This window comes from Telopea speciosissima, chromosome 3 (genome assembly GCF_018873765.1).
Source record: "Telopea speciosissima isolate NSW1024214 ecotype Mountain lineage chromosome 3, Tspe_v1, whole genome shotgun sequence".
Taxonomy (NCBI): Eukaryota; Viridiplantae; Streptophyta; class Magnoliopsida; order Proteales; family Proteaceae; genus Telopea; species Telopea speciosissima.
The window spans coordinates 39,615,261-39,618,173 of record NC_057918.1 but is presented as its reverse complement, the minus strand read 5'-3'; the positions used below and the strand labels follow the sequence as shown (position 1 = coordinate 39,618,173).

Genomic DNA, 2,913 nt, shown 5'->3' with positions numbered 1-2,913 from the left:
ATGGCAGATGATAACATAGGTAGTGTTGATGGAGGTAAAGATTTTAACTTACATTCAGTGTTTGAAAATATCAAACAATTCAGATCTGCCCTTCAAGAATTTACAATAAAAGGTGACTTTAATATTTTGAGATTGAAGAATGAGAGGAAGAGGGTCACAGCCATATGTGCTTCTGATGGGTGCTCATGGAGGGAACATGCATCACTTACTAGTGATGGAATAACCTTCATGATCAAGTTAATAGGACCAGCTCATACATGTGCAACCATATCTTCTAATTCCAATGCAACATCTGGTTGGATAGAAAAATTACTTTCAGCCAGGCTTAGAGAAGAGTCTGTCATGAGTATTAAGAGTATGATGACATCCATACAAGAACAATTTGGAGTTGTAGTACATAAGCTACAGTGTTACAAAGCAAAACAAATTATCAAGGGAGAGCATTCAGTAACCATATAGCTTCATACTCCAAATTGCCAGCATATTGTGAGATGTTGTTAAACAAAAATCCTGATTCAGTAGTTTTGTTGCATCCCGAAGTAAGGCATGACTTCAATGAAGACCCAACTTTTCAGAGATTGTTTATTTGTTTGGATGCTTATAAGAAGGCGTTTGTGAGTGGATATAGACCTTTTATAGGTCTAGATGGATGTCATCTGAAGGGAAGATATGGTGGAATTATGTTGTCTGTTGTCTCTGTTGATGGGAAAAATTACTTGTTTTTTCTTGCATTTGCTATTGTTGAAGTAGAGAACACAGCAACTTGGGAGTTTTTCCTGCACAGTCTAGCTGATGCACTTCAGGATTCTATGGATTACATGAACCTAACATTTATGACAGACAAGCAGAAGGTATGTTTTTCAAAGCCTATCTTTCTTTTTTATATTTAATCTTACATTACATATACAACTGAATATTATATACTCTAAATTGTTTTATATCCTTATCTTTTGTAGGGTCTTATACATGCTATCAACAATATATTTTCAGGTGTTCACCAGAGAACTTGTTGTAGGCATCTCTACAATAATTTCAAAGCCTCCTTTCCTGGATTGTTATTGAAGTCACTATTTTGGAAAGCAGCACAAGTAAGCTCTGCATGGGTTTATGAGAGAGCAATTGAAAAGATGAAAGACACTAATGTGGAAGCACATGATTGGTTGCTGAGTAATCCTCCTAGTACATGGTCCAGACATGCTTTTGATACTGGGGCAAAATGTGATCATGTTACTAATAACATGATAGAGTCTTTCAACAATTGGATAGGGCCAATGAGAAACAAGACTATTCTAAGCCTAATCGATGATATTAGGGCAAAAGTGATGATTAGATTACGGAAAAAGTATATCTTTGCTTGCTCCCTTGAAGGGAAGGTAACACCATCTGTGAAGAAGAAGCTGAAATTGATTGTGAGTGATGCAAGGTTTTGTCACACCCAAATTGCTGGAGAAAATCAGTATGAAGTCACCGATGGAAGTACAAGATTTACAGTCAATTTGAGCACTAAACATTGTGATTGTGAAGTTTGGAGGATTTCAGGAATCCCTTGTAAGCATGCAGCAGCATGCATTCGAGAGTAGAGGAGAGAACCAGAAGATTTATGTGACTTCTATTACAGTCTAGATAAACTCCAGCTTGCATACAGAGAGATAATTTCACCTATGCCAGATCTGAAATAGTTCCCAATTAATACATCTACGCTAAATGGTGTTCTCCAACCTCCTAAATTGAAGAGGCAGCCTGTTATACCCGCACCCCGGATCATAATTAATTATTATTTCTCCCTCATGACGTGTAGATACTGGTGCCATGTATGCTGGTGACCTGTTCTTGATGATGGTCAAGCCCAACTATAAAATTATTGACCATGATACGGGTTTTTCTGTAAAGGAAACTATTCGGGGTCATGGGTAACGCACCATGGCAATGGAGAAGTAAGTTTTAGCCCTTGACTTATTTATTTATCCTTTTCTTTGGTGCCCTCGAAGTGCGGGTCGAGATTTGGATCGCCCGGGCTATTTTAGTTGAGTTAAAAATATTTTATTTGTGGGTCCCACTTACCTCAAGAAACGTGTGAGGGACTTGTGTTCCATTATTACGTGGATCCCACCCTTTAATAGACCCCTTTGATAGATTTCTTTCCTATTTGGAATTAATGGGTGACCCATTTAACTTAAAGTATCCATTTAACTTGGGTGACCCATTTAACTTAAAGTACCCATTTAACTTGGGTGACCCATTTGGCTAAATGACCCATTTAACTTGGATTGACCCATTCAACCTACTTGACCCATTTGACTTGTTGGATCAAAAATGGGTTTTATTCTATTAGTACCCAACCAAATGGACCCTAAAGCATCACTTACCTTAAATAGACTAAAGGGCTTTTATTTCTCATTACTTCTCCATCAAGCCTAAAACATGGAGGAAGAAGAGAAGGGAGAAGAGGTGTGGAGGAGCTTGATAGGGGGCTTGAGGATCTTGCTTCTTGGAGCTTCAACGTGGATACCACTTCCTTGAGGACGGTAAGCCTTTAAGGCCTTCTTCCTTCTTTATTGTGGATTTTAGGGCTGGGAGATGGGAGAGAATCGGTCTAGGGCTTATTTTGAGACCCATGGATCGATGTGAACTCATGGCCATGATCATGGTGGAGCTATCTTACTCCTTTGGCTAACCTCATAGCTCCCAATCCCATCCCAATGGAAAGACTTAGGGTTTCTACCCTATTATGCCTAAATGAAGTTCTCCATGCTTTCCTTTGTTGAATCATTGAGATGCATAGGCCTAATGAGGTCTTAGGACCCTAATGTGCCAAGGAGGAAGCTCTCTTGGTGTTTTCTTTCCTCCAATCTACTTGAAAATGGAAGCCTTGGTGAAGAATCTTTTGATTTTGGGATTTGGAGACATGTGATT

The 2,913-nt window shown here is 38.8% G+C and overlaps 1 protein-coding gene across 1 annotated transcript; it reads left to right on the top strand.

Annotated features, from left to right (window-relative positions):
• On the top strand, window positions 1–1,580 carry LOC122655165. Its single transcript, XM_043849385.1, has 3 exons — window positions 1–355; window positions 481–851; window positions 957–1,580. The coding sequence occupies exons 1-3, from the start codon at window positions 1–3 to the stop codon at window positions 1,578–1,580; spliced, it is 1,350 nt and encodes a 449-aa protein (XP_043705320.1).
• Window positions 1,581–2,913: the final 1,333 nt, after the last annotated feature.